This window comes from Vulpes lagopus, chromosome 23 (assembly GCF_018345385.1).
Source record: "Vulpes lagopus strain Blue_001 chromosome 23, ASM1834538v1, whole genome shotgun sequence".
Lineage (NCBI taxonomy): Eukaryota > Metazoa > Chordata > Mammalia > Carnivora > Canidae > Vulpes > Vulpes lagopus.
This window is the reverse complement of record NC_054846.1, coordinates 31,019,089-31,043,163: the sequence shown is the minus strand read 5'-3', so window position 1 is coordinate 31,043,163 and position 24,075 is coordinate 31,019,089. Positions and strand designations below refer to the sequence as shown.

At 33.6% G+C, this 24,075-nt stretch overlaps 1 protein-coding gene across 4 annotated transcripts in view; it reads right to left on the bottom strand.

Annotated features, from left to right (window-relative positions):
* Positions 1-24,075, bottom strand: part of EEA1 (early endosome antigen 1) — a 110,969-nt gene that overhangs the window by 62,858 nt on the left and 24,036 nt on the right. For 3 of the 4 annotated variants that reach the window (XM_041738111.1, XM_041738112.1, XM_041738113.1), the window contains 8 exons: positions 15,081-15,205; positions 14,438-14,492; positions 14,282-14,347; positions 11,515-11,554; positions 10,519-10,632; positions 9,762-9,883; positions 8,777-8,932; positions 612-728 (listed from right to left, as the gene is read on the bottom strand). In XM_041738111.1, the coding sequence (XP_041594045.1) occupies positions 612-728; positions 8,777-8,932; positions 9,762-9,883; positions 10,519-10,632; positions 11,515-11,554; positions 14,282-14,347; positions 14,438-14,492; positions 15,081-15,205 (795 nt within the window). Of the gene's footprint in view, positions 1-611; positions 729-8,776; positions 8,933-9,761; positions 9,884-10,518; positions 10,633-11,514; positions 11,555-14,281; positions 14,348-14,437; positions 14,493-15,080; positions 15,206-19,811; positions 19,938-24,075 lie in introns of all 4 variants that reach the window. The other variant, XM_041738110.1, reaches the window with a different exon arrangement.

Genomic DNA, 24,075 nt, shown 5'->3' with positions numbered 1-24,075 from the left:
TTATCATTTTTTAAATAAACCACTAGTCTGGTAAGTAAAATGTTTTCCTGTGTTCTGTGAGTCACTCTAGCAAATTACTTAAAGAAAGGGTTGTAGGATGTAGAAGCCTCCTATCTACAGCCATTTGATGCAAAGTACAGGTAACAAGATGGACTTTCAATGGGTGTTGGGGTAGGGGCACAGTCTTGTGGGACTAATCTCTTATACTGTAGGATCTGACACTATCTCCAAGTAAATGGTGTCAGAACTGAATTACATTGTATGACACCAGCTGGTGTCACAGAACTGCTGATGTGTGGAGCACTCACACATCTGGTGTCAGAAGTAAAGGTATAATAATACGGTATTGAGATAGAGAAGACACAAAGGAGAATTTTTTCTTTACAGAAGATGGCCCTGAATGGGTTGTTGTTCAAAAAGTGTAGAGTTTTAGTTCTGCAAGATGAAAACAGTTCTGGAGATTGATTTCATAACAATGTGAATGTCCTTAACACTTAAAAACCAGAATAAGTCACATTGTACTTGTGCCAATATATTTGTAACACACACAAGATTAAACTTTAAGATATACAAATTCAATTCACCACTATATGTAGTATTTAAATTCTTACCTGATTTTTCTGTGTTAATTCATTAAGTGAACTTTTAAGTTTTTGTAGTTCCTGCACATATACAGCAACTTCCTGGGGGCCTTTGGCAAGTTCACTCCTCAGCTGGCTTATTGTAGCCTGAAAGAAAAAAAAGGAAGAAAAGAAAGGGAAGGAAGAAAAGAAAGGGAAGGAAGGAAGGAAGGAAGGAAGGAAGGAAGGAAAAAGAAAAGAAAAGAAAATTAGAGAAAACTAAAATGGAAAAGGAAATGGGAGCATCCAAAGGTTTTTAAATTACAGATTTTTGTCACTGTTGTTAAATTGAAATAATACTTAGAAGTTTCAACTCAGTTCTTTTTCCTACCACTCCTATAGCCACCCCACATCATGTCTGAAAATTAATTTTTAAAATTTATCCAAAATGCACTTCATTTATTTAATAATGCAAGAAATGAAGAGCTGGCATCCTACTTTATGTGTCTGAGTCAGCATCAAACTGTAAATTTCAATTTACTGGCTTTGAAACTCTATACTTCAATCCTTCTGGATTTAAAGAAGATATGCAAGCTATTGCCTATATTTTCTCCCAATTTCTATCAGATAGTCTTTTCTTTTTACTTTAAAAACATGTTAAATAAATGCAAACAGTCAATACAGAATCACTTGGAAAGGTGGTAAATCATCATTTTGACTATAACGTAAAGTCTTTGTCCAAAGAAGTTACATAGTTTTATTAGATAAAGTTTCATTAAGCTGGGTCACTCCATGATCAGGTATAATGGCTGGACATGAATTTGCTTTAATGCGTTTTAAAATGTTTTAATGAAATTAAGACAATGGTCTGATCATTTAAAAAATAATAGAAAACTAAGCAAAGCTCTTGGAAATAGAAATTTCCTCTACATGAGAGTTTCAAACAACTCGAGAGAAAGAGACTAAGTACTGTTTTTAAGTATGGTTTCCTGCAAGTAATATTAACAAAACAACTCTGTATTTCTAATACAGCTTATTGCCTTCACTTATTACATTCCCAAAATTACAATCATTTCCATTGTCTATATTATTAGTAAATAAACTTCACATGAAAAATATAAATTTTTTAAACTTTTCTTAACACATCAGTAGTTATCTGTATCAAATATTACAAATGAGTACTTTCGTTTTCAAGGGAGAAACCTTAGAAGGCTATCAGTTTATCTTGACAATAATACCAAGAGATCTTCTAGTACTCTTCTTTTGGAAATTCTTCCAGTATGTATGGCACTTTTTGTTTTTTTTTTTTTTTTTAAAGGATTCTCATTATTTAAAAGGTATGTATCTTCATCCATGATAGTGCTTTGGCTTAAAGTTTTGGAAACCATCTAGTAAAGGAGATTAAGTAATTGAAGTGAATGATCAAACACTTGGACTTTTATTATTTTAATAGCCCTAAGTTAATGAAATTAGTTTTTTGAGTATTTTCCAAACTGGTTTAAAGTCAGTTAAAAGAGGTTTCAAAAATGTTTTTATGAATGACAGCATGTCTAAGATACCTTCCTGGCTTGACTTTGTAAGGAAAATATTCATGTAAATAAACCAATTCTGATATAATGAAAAGCGATCTATCACACTATTTTATAGTTACAGCTTATACAGCATGTTTCAATAATAACAACTGATATATATGTAATATGTTATATGTATATTATATACTTAAAAGAAGGAAATGCAGGGTTTGTTTTCGTTTTTAAGTAGGCTCCACACCCAGCATGGAGCTCAGCGTGGTGCTTGAACTCATGACTCTGACATCAAAACCTGAGCCAAGATCAATCAATAGTCAGATGCTTAACTGACTGAACCACCCAGGTGCTCCAAAGAAGGAAATGTTTAAATATTTATTATTTTTAACTACATTCAAGTTAAAGGTATAACCTAATAACTTCTTTCTTAAACTGATCATGTAAACCCTATTAATATTGGGAGTTTATTTCAATCTATTTCTAACAACTTTGAATCTCAGATCATTTTCTATTAGTAGCATTACAGATGTTAATAGAAATATTAGGAACAATTTGGCTATTTTAAATTACTATGTATCAAAGGATTTAGCAAAGTACATAACAAACAGAAATAATAGTATATATTAAGATACAAATTATGAGTATATTCCATGATTCTGCATTTAAGTTTATAAGATGTAGTAAGCCAAGAGTAAGTAGTATCTTTCTAGTGTCTACCTGGCTGATTAACTCCAACATATAGAAAAAACAAGCAAAATGTAAAGCAAATATATCCAAAAATATTGTTATATTTTATGGTTTTTAGACACATTATGAGTTTATAATTTTAATACCCAAACAATTAAACATTAGGTGTATCATTTATCCTTTGTACACTAAGTGTATTTATTTAACTAGAATTTTTTAAAAAGCAAGCATTTGAAATTTTTTATTTTACTCAAGGGTGGAAAAAGAAAGATGTGGGAAGAATTTATACCAAGAGGTATATTTTAGTCATGGGCAAGGAGAGGAGGCAAGTGAATTACAAAACATTCACTTTCTCTGTTGTACATTATAAATCATTTTAATCTTTTACAATAAACATGTATTATGCTTGTATGAGGGAAAAAATAAAAATTTTTAAAAAGTCAAAATTTGCAAGAAATAGATATATTCCGGGCAGATAGATAGATATATCCCAGGGCCTGATCCTGGAGACCCGGAATCGAGTCCCACATCAGGCTCCGTGCATGAAGCTTTCTTCTCCCTCTGCCTGTGTCTCTGCCTCTCTCTCTCTCTCTCTCTCTCTCCCTCTCTGTGTCTCTCATGAATAAATAAATAAAATCTTTAAAAAAAAGAAAAAAAGAAATAGATATATTCCTTGTTCAAGTAGGACTGTGGGTGAAATCCAACAAAGATGGTTCTCCACACTGACTTTCCTCAGTGTATAACAGGCCAGACTCATTTGTCCCTTGAGGCTTTAAGTTACACTCCCTCTTCCTGGGAATAATTGCTCTCAATTCTTCACCCTGATTCTTGCTTATTTCTCACACATACCCTCTTTGAGAAGACCTTCCTTGATCCTTCTATCTAAAACTGTCCCATGTTATTGCCAGCTTCACTACTGCGCATACATACTCTGCTTTATTATTTTTTTCCCAGTTACCCAATCCCCCCACCCTACTCCCTTTCAGCAACCCTCAGTTTGTTTCCTTTGATTAAGAATCTCTTATGGTTTGTCTGCCTGATTTCGTCTTGTTTTATTTTTCCCTCCCTTCTCCTATGGTCCTATTTTGTTTCTTAAATTCCACGTGAGTGAGATGTGAAAATTACCTTTTCTGATTGACTTATTTCACTTAGCATAATATCCTCTAGTTCCATCCACATCATTGCAAATGGCAAGATTTCATTTCTTTTGATAGCAGAGTAGAATTCCCATACACACACACACACACACACACACACACATACACACACACACACACACACATACACCACATCTTCTTTATCCATCTGTCAACAGACATCTGGGTTCTTCCCATCCATAGTTCGGCTACTGTGGACACTGCTGCTATAAACATGGGAGTGCATGTACCCCTTCAGATCACTACATTTGTATTTTGGGGGGTAAAACCCTAGTAGTGCAATTGCTGGGTCATAGGGTAGCTCTATTTTCACCTTTTTGAGGAACTTCCATACTGTTTTCCAGTGTAGTTGCACTAGCTTGCATTCCTACCAGCAGTGTAAAAGGGCTCCCCTTTCTCCACATCCTTGTTGTTTCCTGACTTGTTAATTTTCCTGCTTTATTTTTATTTATAGCCCTTAGCATTAACTGACTATCATGCTTTATTTATATACTGTCTAGCTTCTACAACGAAATATAAGCTTTGAGGGATCTCTGGGTGGCTGAGCGGTTTAGCGCCTGCCTTTGGCCCAGGGCGTGATCCTCCGATAAAGATGGAGTCCCGCATCGGGCTCCCGGCATGGAGCCTGCTTCTCCCTCTGCCTGTGTCTCTGCCTCTCTCTATCATGAATAAATAAGTAAAATCTTAAAAAAAAGAAAGAAAGAAAGAAAGAAATATAAGTTTTATGAGAGTAGGCACTCTTACTCACTGTTGTATTCTCTATACCTAAAATAGTTGCTGACCCCAGACATTCAAAAAATACTCACTAAAGGAATGAGTGATTCGTCTCCAAGATGTTAATAGATTTTTGTTCTCAGTATATCAGACCCAACAAAATAGTCTGCAATTCCCTGAAGCCATGTTATTGAATTCAACATTGGATCTTTACTCTTAAATCTTAAATTAAAAAATTAAGAAAGATATTTTGAGCAAACATCCTGCTAGTGCTTTAGAATGATAATTATTGCCCTAATACTATATTACTACTAATAATCATTTAAAGATGGTTGAAATTTGCCTGATTTAAAAAAAAAAGAAAGTATCTTTGAAGTTCTGAGATTGCCTTAAAACACAAAATTGCCATATGACAATAGAAAGTCCTATGTATTACTAATATTAAAAACCTTCCAAAAACACATTACCTCAAGTTTAAGCATCTCCATTAGAAAGCAGAAAAAAAAATAATAAAATGCTGGATGAAAGGTGGAAGACAAGACTGACAAAAAGTACACAATGAACATACAATACAAATGTCCAAACGTATTAAATCTGATCTCTGATATTTGCATGCTTTTAAAAGATACTTAAGTACTCTCTTTAATAATTATGCACGAGTATAATCATTTTTGTTCCATCTTTATAAATACTTTAGTTTTTAAAATGAATTTACTTGGAATACAAATGCAAATAAAATTCTTAAAAGATCATTACCATTTAATACCAAATACAAGTTGATTATGGCTTTGATATTTTCAATAATGTAAATTTTTTAAAATAATACTTTTTTAACCCTTAAATCCTCAATTTCTGATCTATAACATAGCTATTTATAAAGTATTTTCAAATGCTTTGGAATGAATTTTTTTATATGCTTTCTAAAATATCTGGACCAAAAAACTGTCAATGAATTCATGAGATATATATAAATAAAGTAATGGAACACAAGAACATACTTAATAATGTAAATTATATTATGCCTTCAGCCTTAATTAGAAATACCAAATAAATCATTGCATTTTTATCTCCTTTAGCTCCTTTTAATGTGTTTTGTTTCAGATACCAATATTTAGGTTCAATAAAGTAGTAATATATGAATTTTTTCATTCATAATTCACTAACAAATATGAGAATAAATAGGATTGAATTTTAATAAATTAGTAAAATACATGTCAGATATTTCCAAAGTAAGCAGAAGCTAAAAACTAATGGAGTTATAAACAAATAAATGAAATGGAATATCTAGACATTAATTTTTTAATATGAAAATGGTATAAAACAAGTCAGAAGTATTTTAAGTTGTAATCAATATAAATATTACAACATACGATATGGCAAAATATAAAAAGTAGTAACAGTATTAGATCAAGATTAACAGCACATATTTACTTCTAAGGCAATCATCAGACCACCCCATATGAGAGAGAACATGATAGGGACAGACTGCAAGCTTTCGAGAAGACCAGAGTTCTAGTCCTATTTTCCTAGTATGAGGGGCATGAACTTAAACAAGTTATTGACCTTCATTGAGCCTCAGATTCCTAACATATAAAGCAAACATAATACTCCATTTGCAGGTTAAAAGAAACAAATGAGACCATATATTTAAAATACCTGGCATAGTATCCAGAACCTAGTGGTGCTCAAAAAGTAAGAGTCTGTTTCCAATAATAAATAATATTACTCTCTTATGCTACCATTTCCTAAAGTTATTCAAAATACTTCAGCATAATGTGAGATCTCAATCATTACATACCTATTAGCTAAGAAGGGAGTATTATCCTTGTTTTATTAAAAATATTATTTATTCAGCATGAATAAATCTCTTTATTTTAAAATTTATTTCAAAATACTTAAAAAGGTATGCCTGGGTAGCAGTGGTTGAGCATCTGCCTTTGCCTCAGGGCATGATCCTGGGGTCCTGGGATCAAGTCCCACATTCAGGTTCCTTGCAGGGAACCTGCTTCTCCCTCTGTCTCTGCCTCTCTCTGTGTGTCTTTCATGAATGAATGAATGAATGAATGAATGAATGAATGAATGAATAAATAAACAAGCACTTTAAGAAAATGTGAAAGATGTGAAGAATGGATTTCTATGCCATTTTTCTTTTCCAGAAACATCTTTCCAAGAGAAAAAAAAAAATCATTGTTTCCCACAGGAAGACACTAAATCCTTTTCTCCCAAATCTTACTCTAGTTATACTTTTTCATCTTAAATGACCTCCTCATGACATATAAAGATAATTTAATCTACATGAATAAAAATACAAATTTATAAAAATCTTCCATATTAAAGTAATTCTTAAATATTACTCAGAAATATTTTCCCACATATATTTTCCCAAAATGCAAGTAAATATATAAATTTATTCTCCTGTTCTAATTCTACTTCTTTAACAAGTATATTTAGAACTCCATATTCTCAGCAAGAATAGGTCAGAGAGGACTGCACTTTAAAATAGATGTATCATACAAGTGCCATTATTGTGATTCAATTTTAGTCACTCCATTACATTTGTTTTGAAATTTAAGGAATTCTTTAAACAAAACAGAATATAATTTTTTTTAAATCTGAAAAATACTAGTGGGCAGGCAGATTTAATCAAAAGTAATTCTTATTAAGTACAGAAATAAATGACTCATTTCACCCAGATTGAAGTATTTCTGCTTTCACATTATCAGAATGGGATTTCTTCCTCATGAGACTTATTTGATTAAGCATCTCCTTGATTACATTATTAGAAGCTTTTTAACTGGCTTCTGTAAGTTCATGAACTCTCTGAAATTGTTTTAAAAACTGTAGGGTTAGGTGTCATTGGGCTACAAAGATCAATTTTAGGAAATCTGCATCTGAGTCCATAAACTTTGAAGTCTGAGGTGCTAAGCACCATAAAGCTTCACATACCTATGCATGTTATAGCCATAAACTTTCACCACTCCCCCATTGACAAGATTCAGAAGGAAGTAAGACAAAGGACAACATGGTTATCTACAATATTGGTATTCCATAGCTAATTGTGTTACTAATTACGAATAGAGTGGCTTTTAGATCACCAGCTTAAAAGACGCTAGGAGAGAAATGCAAACTGAAATGTCATTATAATTCAGATTTTTAAAGTGAAATATGAAAAGCAGAGGTCCATATCACATAAGGGAGCTTCTTAAGAACTACAAATAATAATTAATAAAATATTAATAGATAACAAAATATCCTCTGTAATATAGTAAAAAGGAAAAAGGTTAGCATTTTTAAGCAAATATATTTATTACATATCCTAGAACTTGTCCTATACTGACATAATCATATCAAGGATTAACAGGCCAAAGTCAAGTCACATGACAAACAGCAGAAGAACTGAAAATGTTTATCCTGGAAGAAAAAGAACTCAGAGTAAATATGAACAGTCTTCAAATATCTCATGTGGAAAAAGGAACAATTTATTCTGTGTAATTCCTAAGAAGAACTGGAACTGGTGCATGTAAATTATAGGAAAACAGATGTCAAATCAATGGAATGGCTGACTTATGAAGAAAAATGCACCCCCCCCCCCCACATACACACACCACCTAGCAAGAATTGGGAATCACCTATCAGATGCTATGAAGTGGAATCTTGGGTAAAGTATCAGACTAGCTGATTTTTAAGATTTCCTTCAACAACGTAATTCAGTAATTAACAAGGAAAAACAAGTCTACTAGAAATTAAGTTTTTCCTAAATACTTTTTCTGAACATTGATAAAACAAGTGTAAAAAATGAAATCATACCCATATCAAACTGAGATAAACTCAATTACCACTTATTGACTAGCTTGGGTCAAATTTAACTTTAAATATCATCTCTCCACAATATACGTCATTTATTAAATAAAATAATACTCTTGTACATTCTTTGAATGTCTAGCTTCATAAAGCAAAGTTAAATATTATCTCTCAGACTAGACTGACCGTATACAAATATCAATCAGAACAAATGAAAGTCAAATCCTGTTTTGATAGATCACTCAGAAAAATCTCAAATGTTGGCTTTACTCAACAGTATATACTACCCAAGCTAACAACAATCACTTTTAGGCATACTGAACTTATTTACCTCTGAGTTAGCAAATTCTGCCTGTAACTTTTTGCACTCATCTTTGAGTTTTTCAGATTCTTTCTCACGTTCCAAGGTCATGTTGTCCATTAGCGTTTGAACTTGGACCAGTTCTTTCTTCAGCACAGCAACATCTTCTATACCAGGTCTCTGAAGCTGTAAAGCACATTGAAAATGAAAATAATCTTTGATATCAATTATTGCACTGCAAACATTGACAACTGATATCTTTCCCCCACAAGCCTCTCTACTTCCCAATATATGTCCTATTTAATAGTATTACGACTTAAGGTATAAAATAGCAAATTCATAATTTCCTTAGTGTCTTATTTGCTGTCGTTCTTTCACAAGCTACACCCAATGGTCATAACAATCACTTGATAAATGTCACATTTTGAAGCATAAACACCTCATTCTCTATCCCAGGAAACTGGTAATAAAAATAAAGGAGCAGATGTAAGCATAATAGGGTTTGCTGCAGGTTGATATGGTTGAGTTTGTTCATATATTTATTGAGTGCTTAATAAAGGACAGAAGGAGTCAAGGACAGATGCAAGGTTGTTACACATTGGGAGAATGCTGAAGATGTTTGATACCAATGACAGAAATATGGTTGGGGAGAAAATATGATGACTTGATGCTACACTTGTTGAATTTAAAATAAAAGCTACAAATGCAATCAGAAGTATCTTAATAAAAATTGATGGATTTATAAAACCAAAGTGCAGGGAATCAGTCAGGATCAGAGATGCAGATACAGAAATTAGCAAAAAGACAACATTAAGATAGAAACAACAAGAATGTTAAGATAATAAATTTTGTATCATAGATTCCATCTCTATGTAAAAAATCCTATTAGGATATGTGTAGAAGATAGAATTATAAGAATTTTTATTTTCTCCATTTCCTCCATACTTTCAAAATTTTTTCATTTTTAATTTACAAAATTATAAAAGTACATTCCAATAAATGGTTTCTAAATTACCAATTCAGTCTTCAGATCTTGAATTATAGTTGTTTCTTTGTTTAATTCTTCTGTCAGATGTGTCACTTTTTGTTCAGCAGCTTCTCGAAGACTCCTTTCTTCATCATATTTTGACTTTACATCTAATTACAGATAATTATATAAATATTAGTTTCATGACATTAACTCTAAGAAAGGACAATTTTACAAATTCCTGTATATTACCCAATGCATATCTACATATCATTGATTCAAATTCACATTCCTTAGATAACCATAAATATATACAATAAACTTTTACTTCTGATTAAATGAGATGAACTTAAACTAATCAAATGTTTTTGTCTACATAAATTCCACACAGCAGTGTTACTAATTAGCATTTTAATGTATACTTGATCATGTAATTTTACCTAAAAGCACGCATTTTTTTAAAAAAGTAATTGATTAGCATAACCAAATGTTAAATCTATATATGATGTAACTTCTTCAAAATGTTACTTGTTAATCTTTAAGCATACCCCCCCAGAAAAATTCATCTTCTCTAAATTTCAAGAATTTTACAGAAAAAAATCAGTCCTTTGAAAGGAGGAGGTGAGAAGACAAATAATTTATATAGAAACTCTATTATTAAATTCCAGTAATCACCACCACAGTCTATAACAAATGCCTTATCACACTACAATACGCTAAAATCAATGCCTTATTTCTAGGATATACAATGGCAGAAAGGCAACAAGACTGATTTATTGGCTAAAAAAAATCTGATTCAATTTACCTGCAATTTCAGTGGCAAGTTGGGCTGCTTTCTGTTCAAATAAGTCTTTCATTTGCTTAATATTAAAATTTTCTGTTTGGGCTTCTTCTAATTGTTGTTCCAAAGACTGTAGTTCTACAAAAAAGTATCATTGTTATTCAAATACATAATTAATGCTAATTACATTTCTTAAATTGTTATTACTTATATCCTAATCATTGTAGTAAGTAAAGACAATCAACATAAAAAAAGACATGAATCATCCAGTTACAAAGAGTATCTCAACATTTTAACAATTAAGCATATCTAGTTCATTTAAATCACAAGTCATAATTTATAAACATATAAAACAATTTAAATATTTAGCATAATGCCCAAATAATCCATAAATATTCGTGTCAAGCTTATTTTGACTTCACATTATTTTCTTATAACCATCAACTGACCAGAAAGATATTCTGCCTCTCTAAATAAAATTTATTTTAATGAGAATGAAGTAAGAAATTGTTTAAAATCAAGGTCTTAAATAAAATCACTAAAATATGCAGTCAACTCCTAATACTTCATTCTCATAAAAAGATTTCAGAGAGAAAGTAAATAGAACAGCTAACCTCAAAATATAATTTTAATTATTCATTGAGCATTGCTTCAGTTGAAGTCAATTACAAAGATGCTAGTTTCATCATTTTATTTCAAGAGAAAAAGAGTACATCACTCCTTAAAACAGATTTAACTTTTCATTAAACTATACTGATGTAATATTCCAGAAGTCTATTTATAACTACAGAATATAACGAACTAAGAAAACACTAAGATTTTTGTTGACTGATTAATTATGGAGTTCACAGGTAATACTCTAAACCTAAAATATGACTATTATTTTCACTGTTTTAAAGCCATAAAGTATAACCACAGTACAAATTCATGTAGCAGGCATTAGGAAAAAAGTCAAAAGTAAAAAATAAGAATGAGCAAGAAGGAAAAATAAAAAAGAAAAAAATATCTGTTTTAAGTTACCTGCTGATGAGTCAGCCACCAATCCATCAGGTTTAGATTCCTCAATGAAAACAAAACATAAACAAACACATTAAAAGGAAAAGATAATACTGTTACCATGGTCAGTGTGAAAAAATCTCTAAAGCCACATTCTGTCAGGGAAGTAACAAGGTTTTAATGAAATTTTGGTCAGTTCACAATCTTCCAAATTTCTAAACTACGATTAGGCAGACTGGCATAACAATCTAACTGCAGTTACTGCTTCTAAGAATTTTATATTAATATATATTTTATTATGGGTCTTGAAATAGATAGCATCTTAAATTCCATAAATTCAGTAAAGTTTTTTGGTTTTTTTGTTTTTTGTTTTTTTAATGTGGGCTCCACACTGGGCTTGAACTCATGACCCTGAGATCAAGACCTGAGCTGAGGTCAAGAGTTGAATGCTTAACCAACTAAGCTACCCAGGCACACCAATAAAGACTTAAAAATAACATAAATTATTATGAATTATAAACACAGATTCTATTTTTTTTAAATTTTATTTATTTATGATAGGCACACAGTGAGAGAGAGAGAGAGAGGCAGAGACATAGGCAGAGGGAGAAGCAGGCTCCATGCACCGGGAGCCCGACGTGGGATTCGATCCCGGGTCTCCAGGATCGCGCCCTGGGCCAAAGGCAGGCGCCAAACCGCTGCGCCACCCAGGGATCCCTAAACACAGATTCTAAAGCCAATACTTAAGTCAGCAGATAAGATTCATAATCCTATAAGGGTGCATGGGTGGCTCAGTCTGGTTAAACATGGACTATTGGTTTCGGCTCAGGTCATGACCTCAGGGTCGCAGGACTAAGTCTCAAGGCAAGCCCTTCACACTCAGTGAGATTTTTCTCTCTGCCCCTCCTCGTCAATCCCCCTAATCAATATATATATCTCCCTTTCTCTCTCTCAAATAAGTAAATCTTTAAAAAAATGTAAAAGATTCAATCCTATAACATATAAAATTTGCAGACGCTAAAATATGCCATAGAGCTATCCCTGGCATTAAAAGCACAAATTTTTAATTCAGAATTATAAATCATCTTTTTAAAAGCAGAAATTGGGGCACCTGAGTGGCTCAGTTGGTTAAGAGTCTGCCTTCAGCTCAGGTCATGATCCCAGGATCCTGGGATAGAGTCTAGCATCGGGCTCCACGCTCAGCATGGAGTCTGCTTCTCCCTCACTCTCTCTCCCTCCCTTCACTCTTGCTGTCTCTCTCTCTCTCTCTCTCATTATCTTTCTCTCTCTGCCGCTCCCCCCCCCCACTTGTGCTCTCTCACACTGTCTCTCTCTCTGCCAAATAAATAAAATCTATAATAAAACAAAAAAAAAGCAGAAATAATATATTACATAAAGTTAATTTATTATGCACATTAGGAATAAAACACTACACTGACTAGTCATTGTATCCATATTCTAAAGAATTATACATATCTGAAAGAGTTTAATAAGGCATTTCATAGTATATCTGCCTTTTTATTTTCCTACACATTAGATTTAGACATATTGGTTGGTAAGAATCATCAATTTTTAAATACATTTTCCCCCAAAAGTCAATTTCCTATACCAAGGCAATTTCACCTTGCATTATAGAGAATTTATTTATTAAATGTGAAATAGTCATCCCAAATGTAGAAAACAGTTTCCTCTGTTTTCAGGTACAGAAAATAATACAGCATATGTTTCATGTTAACTGTTAATGCATCTATGTAAAACACGAGTAAATGAACTGTAAGTATTGAGATTACTAAAAACTTCTTTCCCACTTCAAATACAGAAGCTGAGTAGTAATAAGAATGTTACCTTGTTCTCATTTGGGGTTGTTTTTTAGTCCAAATGACAATTTTTGGTGAAAAAAACAAAAAAGGTGAAAAGCCTGAATTCACAATATACTAATATGCAAAGGATCACTAATTATTTTATAAAAATATTACAACTATTATTGAAGGGTATCTACTTTATTATTACAAATGAAAACTATGTTTGATAAAATTCATTATTCCATGATTCTTTAAGTAGTTGTTATATAAAAGCCAATATAATTTTAACATAAAAATCATAATTGGTTAAGGTTTTCTTTAGAAAATATGATAAACTATATACCAACAGAATCTTACCCTAAAAAAAACACTTTTGAGACCAATGATTTGGTTTTCCCCTGTATTATTTTTATATAAAGCTGTGTCTGTACACACACACATATATAAGTATTTTTATTCTATTTTTTTAAAACCCAACATTGGAAAAAAAAAAAAAAAACCCAACATTGGTTTAAAAAAAAAACCCTAAAATTGTTAATATAACCATTCCTCCAATTTTCAAACAATCTGCACTAATGTAAACAAAAAAGTTAATAACTCTTTCCCTACTAGTAGACAATTTAGTGACTTCCAATTTGTCATAACACATGCTCTGAAGAGTTTCACTACTGTCTGAACCTTTATTTTTTAACCATTTAGGAATATTGTCAGAAAATTAGAATTAATGCAGCCTAGTATAAAAAAAACTTCACAGGTAATGGGATTCTTAATGGAACACCTTTAAGAAGTTACATATTAGCTTCCCAAATATTTGTTTGCATTCATTAGAATTACAAAAGACATACACTGTAAGCTATTAAATATAGTAAACTAGAAGTTACTTATATCAGGCCACCTGCTTACAAAATGCATATTTTCAACAACTAATAACACAACTTCTAATAAACAAACAACTAATAAACACACTTCAAGTATTTAAAAGCATTTACTTGCTGCTGGAGCCCTTGAAATTTTTCTAATTCTTTCTTTAATTCTTCTGAGTACCATTTTTCTTCCTAAGGAAAAAAAAAAAAAGATTTTTAATTTCAAGAGATTTATTATCTGAAACACTGAAAATAAACAAATATAATCATTTTTATTGTTACCTTAAGTGATGCCTGAAGGTCTTGGACCTCTTGTCTAAGTAGTGTTATATCATCTCTAAACATAAATTGAGGAAGAAAGAAATTAATAGCTAATGTTCTCTAACAACCTGGTCTCTTAATAAATCATGGCTAATGACTGTACATTAATATTCTAGTTTTCTCAATTTAAAAAAAAAACTGCCTTAGAATTTTATGTATAGAATTTTATGTATAACCCTTAGAAAAATATTTTTATTCCAAAAGCTCATTGTTTATAAATGGAAAAACACTTTATCATAGAAATGATATAATCATCAAGTTACCTGAGCCAGAAACAAAATATCCCCCATTAATCTACCAATAATAAGGATCAATAGTTTCCTATTGCAGTTAGCATCCAATCTAAACTAATTAACAGGGACTATACAATCTATACAGTATAGTTCCTGCCTTAACACTACTCCTCACACTCACTCAGCTCAGGCAACACTGATTTCTTTCTGTTCCTTGAGTCCTGTCAAACCTTCTCACATTCTATGCTCCTTACCCTAAGAGTCAATGAGACAAAGAACAGTGAGCACACTACTCAAGGCCCTAACACAGGAAAGAGATCATATCACATGTGTTCATAACAGAATTATACTTCAAAGCGATTGTACTGTACCGCTTCAGAGCAAGAGCCTCTCCTCCATGACTTGAGTCATTACCAGCATCGTGAACTACCTCATAGTGTTTGAAAAGTTCATCAGCAGATCCAAGGGATTTCATACACTGGGGACATATGAAACCCTACAGAAAGAGGCAGGAACAGGTTACAAAATGGTGTTTAATACTGTTAAGACAGCAATGTATGTATCACAAAATACAGTCAACTGTTACTACTTACACCAATGGTGCCATTAATAAATTGTAATTTAAGATGTTAGGCCCAAATTCTGGTATTGTGTAAAGGTACTAACTGTCTGCTCTGGTTGAAATTTATAAAACAAAAAGAAAACCTTTACAACCATCTTTTAAGTTGAATGAATCGATGGCAAGAATACAGAAGTCTAATTTGAGAAGTTAGTTTAATCTAGAAGACTAGTTGAAAAGATCTACCATCATATCTTCTTTCTTTCTAGATATCCCCTTAGTAAAATAATCTCTGTCCCAATCTACTTCATAGGAATGAGAACAAAAAAATAAAAACATAAAGTATTCTGATCACTGAGGAAGAAAGTAATATAGTAAATAATTTAGAATTACCTCAGAATATTTACAATGATTGAGAAGCACTATAGTCAGTAAATTCCTTGCTAACCTAAGATTAACACTGTAAAAGCCTAAAGTTAATAGTCCCATAAAATAGTACACATTTATAAATAATCTCAGAATTATATGGCTATGGCATACAAGGTCCTGCATGAGTATTCCCTCAATAACCTAACCACTCTGATGATGCCTGGAAATCTCTCACTCTCTCCAACTATACTAACATCTCCACTCCTCTGACTTAACTATGTTCCCTAACATACCATGGTATTCCACGTTTCAGGGCCTTTGCATATATACTGGTTTTTCCCTCCAGCACCATTCTTGGTAGCTTGTCAAGTTTCTACATTCACTATAATACACAACACAACAGAGCTTTTTACCCATGTTGGCTAGTGTAGTATTTTGAACATACTCTCTATTTTCTACATTGAATATTTATTTCATAAAATAAAGTAACGACCAGCTGGCTCAGTCATTAGAACATGTGACTCTTGATCTCAGGGTCGTGAGTTCAAGCCCCACATTGGGAGTGAAGCCTACTTCATATCTATATAAAGTATGAATGAACCTAACAGGGCAGAATTTGGCACCAAAAAAAAAAAAAAAAAAAACAACAACAAAAATAAAACAGAAGAGCTTTAACAGCTTGCAGATTATAAAACCTTCCAAGGACAGCCTGAGCATAATAATAAATGCTCTAAACAAGTAAAAAATTTAAGCATCTAATGCTCTAAACAAGTAAAAAATTTAAGCATCTAATGCTCTAAACAAGTAAAAAATTAAGCAAATTTCTCTTTCATTGGATGCTCACAAACAGCACATCATCATTTCTCATCTACATACGTTACGAGGCAGAATCAAGGCTCGCGGCATCCTGGGGATACTGACATGCAGACAAACATGAGCAGACGATGACATAACACAAGGATCCATAAAGAGCTACGGGAACACAGGAAAAGAGAACTCCACCTGTGCCTGTGGCAGGAGTTAATGCTTTATAAAAAAATACACAGATATATAATGTATCTATGTATATACACTGGCTATGGGACACTGGAATAAGGTACTTTTAAAGACTGAATGGCAGTTACTTGTCAGAAATAAGAGAAAGGCATTCTAATAAAAGTGTGGAAGGAGGTTTGAAACATAGTCACGCTGCATTTGGGAAACAGGTGTATCCTGGTTACAGAGCCAGAGGGAAAGGCAGAGGCACAACAGGTAAACAAATGCAATGATCTCCTATGAAACTCCTGAAATGAGCAAAGCTGGAAGTATTAACAATGTAACTCTGGACATCTGAATGATGCCATGAGGCCACAGAGATCTTTGGTGCTCAGCACTGTCTTTTGGATGAATGAATATTCCCAGCCTATGTGCTAATCTAACTGATGTTATGCTCTTTCTTCAAAATCACCTATTATCTACCATCATGTTTTATAATGGCTCCACGTGATGCTTAATTTGTCATTCTTGTAAGAAACTCCTATTCAGTACTGTTGAGCTAACATGCCTTCACTGTAACAGTACATCAACCCCTATACTATTAAGCCTGTCATTTCTCTTTTGCATCTCAGCTTCTACTAGTAATTAGAAAGCAAATTATAGAATATTCCTCAGAGAATCCACATACCAATTATACTATTTAATCTTTTTAAATCTATATAATCTTTACAAGTTTGGCTTTTTGACTACTGTCTCTACTTCCAGATTTTGGCTCTAGATACCTAAGAATTGGAGAAAGCTAATGTCACATTAAGGTATGTCATACCTTCTTAAAGCTTCTAAATATTACCAGGTTAATACTCCAGAAAGAACTGATTCATCCCTAAAGAGAAATTTTAGAAATTCAGTAATATATATTTATTATAGAAATATTCCACCTAACTGAATATTCCATATGATTCACCTAAGTGAATTTTCCATGTTTATTTATTTTTTTTAATTTTTTTTTAATTTATTATTTATGATGGTCACACAGAGAGAAAGAGAGAGGGGGGGGGGCAGAGACATAGGCAGAGGGAGAAGCAGGCTCCATGCACCGGGAGCCTGATGTGGGATTCGATCCTGGGCCTCCAGGATCGTGCCCTGGGCCAAAGGCAAGCGCTAAACCGCTGCGCCACCCAGGGATCCCATTTTTCCATGTTTAAATAACACATTAATTTGGGGACATTTCTGATAAAAATAAATCTTTCTAAAATACATACACTTTCTCACCTTCTTAAATAGATGATATTAAACTATTGTTTGATGTCTCAGAGGCATAAGTATTAATCACTGAATGGGTGACTTCTACTTTATTAATTCTAGCCTCTTTAACTTCTATATCCACATTTTATAGTTTTTTCCTACACCCTGTTTTGTCTTTCCACAATCATTTCTTAAAAGTATTTACATGCTATATCTAATAAGGCCCACCTGATATAGATGAGAAGGATAAAGAAAAAAGTTTATTAAAACCACATCACTCATTTAAAATGACAGTATCATAAGCTCAGAATGAATATCTGAGGGATGTCTTATGAATAAAGTGCATGATCTTTATAGTTCATGAACTTTGTAATACTAATTCTGGATATTAAGAGACTGCTTCTCTATTTTTTTCTCAACCACCTCCAAGGGAACTAAAGTTAACTAGATCAATAACTTCCACAAAAATGTAGACTACAAGAAAACACTAAAAACTGGCAGTTACATTTCCGTTAATCATTCCAAATTTCTCACCAACTTACACACACACACACACACACACACACACACACACACTGTACTTAAGATTAAAAACAGTAAGCCCCTCACTCTTAGCTTTCAGTTAGCTCTAATCCTTTCTCAGATACACTGCAGCTAAGAACCTGACTTGACACTTCTGGCATCCCTGTTATACCAAGCGTTCTTTCAATTAAAAAGAAAGTTCTCATTTAAGTAGGTGATGCTGTGTCTTTTCATTTTGGTTAACCTATAAAGAAGAAAAATTGACACACATGTTCTGAAAGGAAGACACTGGTGAAATGCTAAGGAGAACGCTAAGAATCTTTTATGCCTCTCTCCTTGCTTGCACCAGGTAACTAATTTAACTGGTATCCTCCTATAATGCACCCATTTTCCCCATAACCCTAGAAAATGTCCTGGTTTAACTGTTTCCCAGTGAAGTTTTTCTGGGGTTCCCCTCAAGTTGAATCACCACAGCATTCTTTTTGCAAATATTTATCACAGAAATTTCCTGGGATAGATATCATATCTTACTTACCTTTTTATCTCCTTTACCTACCAAAATACATGGTACATAAGAAGTTCACTATTAATATGATAAATAAGTGTATGTCTGGTAAAATCTTTTTCTTATATATGTAATTGCCAGACGGAGAAACAAACTTTTTTTCTCTTTCTGGGTACAAGAAGTTTCCTTCTTTTGTAAGATTTGCAAAAGAATTGGGAGAAAAAACTATGTTTCTTTTGTTTTTAGAATACTGCAACAATTTTCAAAGGAAAGAGATCATCTAAAAAAATTTTTCCAGCCTGCAAATGGGCAATAGTTCCCCTCACTGGCTTCCACCCTCAGCCTTAGATAAACCCCAGTCCCACACACTACAGAGAAACATTTGGGTAATCCACTGTTAATGATGAGTAGTACCATTCTGTCACCTTCCTCAAGTCCAGGGCGTCAAAACAAAGATTGAAAGAGTGGTAGATCCAGATTCTAATGCCATATATTTTCTCAAATAAAGACAGTAGCAATTAATATGCAAAGTCCTCTTTCCATGTAAAAGTAAAGCATTTTAACCTAAAGCATTTTAAAACATTCATCAGCATTAACTAAATAATAAAGATAAAACATACAGATGTTGAAATCAAATATCATCCACTCTATATTTCAAATTTCATGGCAAAATTTATGCAAAAATATTAACTTAGAACTTTTATATTTGTTTACAGATTCACAAAAAAGACAGCTGCAAAAAGTAAGACCAATCCAACTTCCCAAGAGCCTGTTTTCCTTATTGAACCTTTCCTTAAGCATGCATAATTAAAGTAATCCATATTCCCTTTGTAGCATAAAAAGTTAAGCAACACCAAGGCAAGAAAAAACAAAGCTATTTTGAGCAACCCATAACCAAGCTGCTAAGGCAAAATACATAGGACCCACAGTAACACTGGAGTCATTAAGCAGTTCCTGTCCTCTTGTTTCATTTTCAGTGTGCACTTGCTGGTAATGCTCCGACAAATCAATAGCAGTTATACATCTTTTCATACATAATGGACAGATGAAACCCTGTGAAATAACAACTTTTAGGAGGATATACATAAAAAGTTATTTATAAATCAAAATACAGACAATGAAAACAGACATAATAGGAAAATAATTAATATATCTCTTTTTAGTATATGTAAGGGAAATTTTCACATAGTAACTATATAGAAAAAGTGAAAGATCTATCCAAAATAGGACAACTAAAACTAGTTTCCATTCTTTTGCTGGAAATTCCCATTGGTTCAATTTTATTATAGTTATCACTTGCTTTAGTTGGAATATTAATTACTCTTTTTGTTTAGGACACTTTGTCCTTATTTATCTGAGAGCCATTATTGGCAAGTTAGCCTTTATTTTAGATCAAGAAATGATTGGCAGTTACAACAAGCAGCTCTATGTGAGATAATGTTCTCAACAACAAAAAAAAAGTTCTTAAAATGAAAGCAATTTTTAATCTGCACCATATTCCACTAGCCTAAGTCCCATTTTTGTCCACACTCATAATTCCCAATAGAGGAACCTTCCTTCTAAATTTATAAACAAAACAAAATCATTTTCAGTCAATCTCCCAGATTCTCCATACCTAACAATAGCTCTACTTTAAAATGTGGGTTGCCACACTGATCTACAGTTTAAAGTAAATAAAATGAAGACTATAGTGAAGGATAACAGATTATAAAGCTGTGAGTTTTTGTGTCAAAAATAGATGTGGATTTGAGATTCAACCAATGCTGACGATATAACCTTAAGGAAATCACTTTACTTTACTAAATGTCAATTTCCTCATCTATAAAATGGGGCTAATGTTGGCACCTATTCCTCTAGAGTTACTGTGCAGTACATAAAAACCTTAGTGTAGTGCTTGCAACATTTTAAGTGTTCAATAAATATTGTCATTAGATGTGTGGTTAGAGAAGAAAGGAATGAAGTCAGGAAGGGCTGAAAGGCTAGAAGAAAAGACAGGAATTAAACAACTGAAATATTCAGCAAGGACAAAAAAAGTAGTAAGAATATGAGAAGGTTTTTGAGGGGCTAGGTAGTCGTGGTAAGGAATGGGAACATTTGGTCTTAACATCTCAAGTCAACTATTCTGCCCAGTAATAAGGTGCAAGGTACTGTTATGAACTTGAGTAGCTAGAAAAGAATAAACATCAATAGCATTGAAAACTTATGAACTGGGAGGCTAGGATGTTCCTTGAGTCATTAATGTCACTTAGGATAATAGCAAAGGAGACAATGACTATAAACAAAGTCCCAAGGTGGGAGGCAAGGCAGAGTAGCAGTTAAGAGCCAGGCCTGGGCTTGAATCCTGGATTCACACCACTCTTAGTAGCTTATAGGACCTTCAATTTCCTCTTCTGTGAAATGGAGTAATAGTAATACCTATTTCTTTGCCGGGGGGGAGGTGGGGGTCCTCATGAGAATTAAATAATACATGCAACGTGTTTATCATAGCATCTGATACAAAGAAAACATTCAATAAATGTTAGCTATCATTATTATCATCATTCCTTTTGTTAACAATCCTTAAAGGAGATTAGCCAGGGGATGAAAGTGAGGAATATGAATTCTTTTTACTGAAAAAAGGGTTAAGTTCAGGCAACCACAGTCCAAAGTGCTGGAAGTACAGAATAATAATTACTTAAAAGAACACATCAGTGCATTTATTTCTGCCATGATGGTATATGCTGCCTCTCAATTTACTGGTTTCTTCACTCTCAGCCTCCATGTACAATCTTTCATTCAAAAAGTATGTACTGAGTGTGATTATGAGTGTGATTCCAGCCATTATGCTCTTTGGACCCCACTAACCAGAAAACCCTATTAGAACTGCCTTCAAAATATATTTAGAACCACAGGACCTCCACTGTCACCACTCTGAGCCAAGCCACGGTACCCTGCACATGGATCACTGCAATCGCTTTCCACAGTCCCTCTGCTTCTCTCCTCACCCCACTAACAGTTTACTTTCCACAGAGCTGCAAGAATGTATCCTATAAAAATGTAAATAAATTTTGTCACTTCCCTAGTCAGAACTCTCCAAGGGTTTCCCATCTCACCAGAAGTAAAAAACCTAAGTCTGCACAAAGGCCTCTGAGGCAGGCCCCTAAGGCCCTGCATGAGGTGAGCCTGATTACCTCACAAATCCAGTCTCTCCTCACTCACTGCGCCCCAACCACACCAGCCTCCCTGCTGCTTTTTCAACAGGCTAGGCTCCCACCTCAGAGACTTTCTACTTGCTCCACATGAACAGAACACAGTGGTTCCAGGAACCACATGACTCGGGATCCCTGGGTGGCGCAGCGGTTTAGCTCCTGCCTTTGGGCCAGGGCGCGATCCTGGAGACCCGGGATCGAATCCCATATCAGGCTCCCTGCATGGAGCCTGCTTCTCCCTCTGCCTGTGTCTCTGCCTCTCTCTCTCTCTCTCTCTCTCTCTCTCTCTATCATGAATAAATAAATAAAATCTTTAAAAAAAAAAAAAAAAAAAGGAACCACATGACTCATTTCCTCACTTCCTTCGGTTCTTCCTGGGCTATGCCTTCTCAGAGAAGTCTTCCCTACAATCCTATTTGAAATTGCAACAACCCAGAACACTTTCTATGCTTCCTTCCCTACTTTATTTTTCTCACTAACACCAATCGTTTCCCTCCGTCCATTTTTTGTATGTTTTGGGGATTTTGCCTATTTCCACTTACTAGAACATCCTCTACCAGGATAAAAATTTTGACTATTTTACTCACTGCCGTATCTCTTGCATCCGGAACGATGTTTGACAACAATATATATTTGGTAAATAAATGAATCTTACAATAATAACCATTACCAAAAGGATAGAAAATACAATTTCCCAGAAACACACAAAAGAAGCATCTATTCCACATGTGAGTCAAGTACGGTTTACTGAAAAAGTAATTATCTGTAATGAGACCTAAAGGATAATCAGATGTTAACCAGACAAAAAAGCAAAAGGGCAGGTAAGGTATGGGGATCAGCATACAGAAGCCCAAAGATAAGAACAAACCTGGCACACCTTAAAAGCAGGAGTTCTGTATGCCTGGATCACAGAGCACAAAGAAATACAACCGCACATATAATAAGGTCAACTGATTTCTCATAAAAGGGAAAATTTAAATCAATGGGAAAAGGTAATATTCTCAAAAAAATAGTACTGAAATAACCATATAGAAAACTGGTTTCCATATCCATATGAAAAAAAAGGGACCTCAACCACTACCTCATACCACACACAATATTTTAAAATAAATCAGACTTAAATGTATATGCTAAAATGATTTTTTAAAAAAATATCAGAAGCAAGCATAGCAGGAAGTCTTTGCAATCCTGGGGCGTAGGCAAAAAAAAAATTGTAGAAGGACCCAAAAAGCACTAACCAAAGAGAAAGGCTGACAAACTGGACTTGACCAAAATTCAAAACTTCTCTTTGAAAAACACCATTAACAAAATGAAAAGCCACAGAAAGAAAAAATATACACATCACATATATCTGATTATGGTGTAAAGTCCGAAATTATGGCCCAATACTATGCCCTGCTTTGTCAGGTGATGATGGGAGAGCTTCAAATGGCCTAACTGCAAGTGCCCTTCCCACACTGCTCCCACAAAGAGCATTCTCTAGTCAAATACCCTCCTCTTGGACGTTTAGTCTGTAAAGTGCATGACTCTTGATCTCTGGGTTGTGAGTTCAAACTCCACATTAAATGTAGAGATTACTTAAAAAATAAAATCTTAAAAAAAAAAACCCCTCCTCTTCACAGAGCCTGCTTATCCCTAAGTAGCAGGTTTCAGTTCCCTGCCAGCCCATAGAATAATTCAAACAAGCCAATGACAATCTCCTGCAGGAACCAAGAGGCACCCCATCCTCTTGATAATAACATAAACCCTGCCTCTCACAGCCCGTGGTTGTTCATTTTGTTCCCAAGTTCAGTCCTCATATGGCTCTTCAAGGCATACAGTGTTCTCCTGGGCCATAAGTATATGTGACTAGCAAACTGCTGTTGACTTCAACCTGTCCAGTGTCAGGCTAACTGTATGTTCAGCCATCCTGATAAGCCTACGACAGCCTTAACCAATAAGGATAAATAGGAGGCAATCAAAATATTGATAAAGGACTTATACCCAGAATAGATTTAAAAAAA